Source organism: Mesitornis unicolor, unplaced genomic scaffold, assembly GCF_000695765.1.
Source record: "Mesitornis unicolor isolate BGI_N332 unplaced genomic scaffold, ASM69576v1 scaffold46234, whole genome shotgun sequence".
Taxonomy (NCBI): domain Eukaryota; kingdom Metazoa; phylum Chordata; class Aves; order Mesitornithiformes; family Mesitornithidae; genus Mesitornis; species Mesitornis unicolor.
The window spans coordinates 1,465-2,330 of NW_010182984.1; the positions used below are offsets into that span (position 1 = coordinate 1,465).

At 64.7% G+C, this 866-nt stretch overlaps 1 protein-coding gene across 1 annotated transcript in view; it reads right to left on the reverse strand.

The window, feature by feature from the left end:
• The window catches only part of LOC104540217 (leucine-rich repeat-containing protein 14-like), a gene marked incomplete at its 5' end in the record, with an annotated part of 2,014 nt that extends 1,320 nt beyond the window's left edge, over nucleotides 1-694 (reverse strand). Inside the window, 2 exon segments of the mRNA XM_010183960.1 lie at nucleotides 40-194; nucleotides 196-694. Coding sequence (XP_010182262.1) covers nucleotides 40-194; nucleotides 196-694 — 654 coding nt within the window.
• Nucleotides 695-866: the final 172 nt, after the last annotated feature.

The window sequence follows — 866 nt, forward strand, 5'->3', positions numbered from 1 at the left end:
AAAGAGCAAACTGGGGAACCTCCTCCCCGAGGAACTTACCCAAGCAGTTGCCTGAGTCTCCCCGAAAGCCTGGAGGAACCAAAGTTGAGCTCCCTGAGGCTGGGCAGCTTCCCCAGCAGCGAGGCCAGGCTCTGGAGACCCGAATCCGTCTCCGGCGCCACTCGCCGGACGTCGACGTTGCTGTAAGGCAGCCATGTAAGGCAGCCAGAGGCTGACGAGGTTGGGGAATCGGGCGAGGTGCGGCAAAACGGCGCAGAGCCCGGCCAGCCCCAGGTTGTTGAAGCGCAGGTCCACTCGCCGCACGCCGGCGGGATCCAGGGACTCCAACAGATCCACGTTGCTGGCGATGGAAAGCTCCTCGGTGCGGAAATCGCGGCACTTGAGGCGCAGGGGGCCGGCGGCGCAGCTCTGCAGGGCGTCCCACAAGACGCCGTAGGAGGTGCCGTTGACGAAGAGGTCGGCGCGCACCTCCACGCCGACGAGCGGCGGAGCCGCCGAGGCGCCCGAGGGACCTTTCCGCCGCTTGGAAGCGCGTTTCAAGCACTCGTTTTGGGCTTTGGAGACCTCGACGCAGGCTTTGGCCAACGCCACCGTGCTGAACCACAGGCTCATCCCCTCCGGGCCGTCCTCGGCGTTGCGGCGCAGACCCGTGATGTCCAGCAGCCGCAGGCGGCACCGGCCCTGGCCCTTCTCGCTGGGTGAAAAGCAAAGAGAGGTGATAAGTAAAAAACAAGCGGGGAAACGAGGAGAGCTACGCTGCAACACGAGGACGAGCGGCAGCACCTCTGTTTGCCCCGAGAATACGGGCTGGATGGGAGCACAGAGAGTGGTGGTGAGGGAACCAAACCCAGTCACCAGAGGTGTTC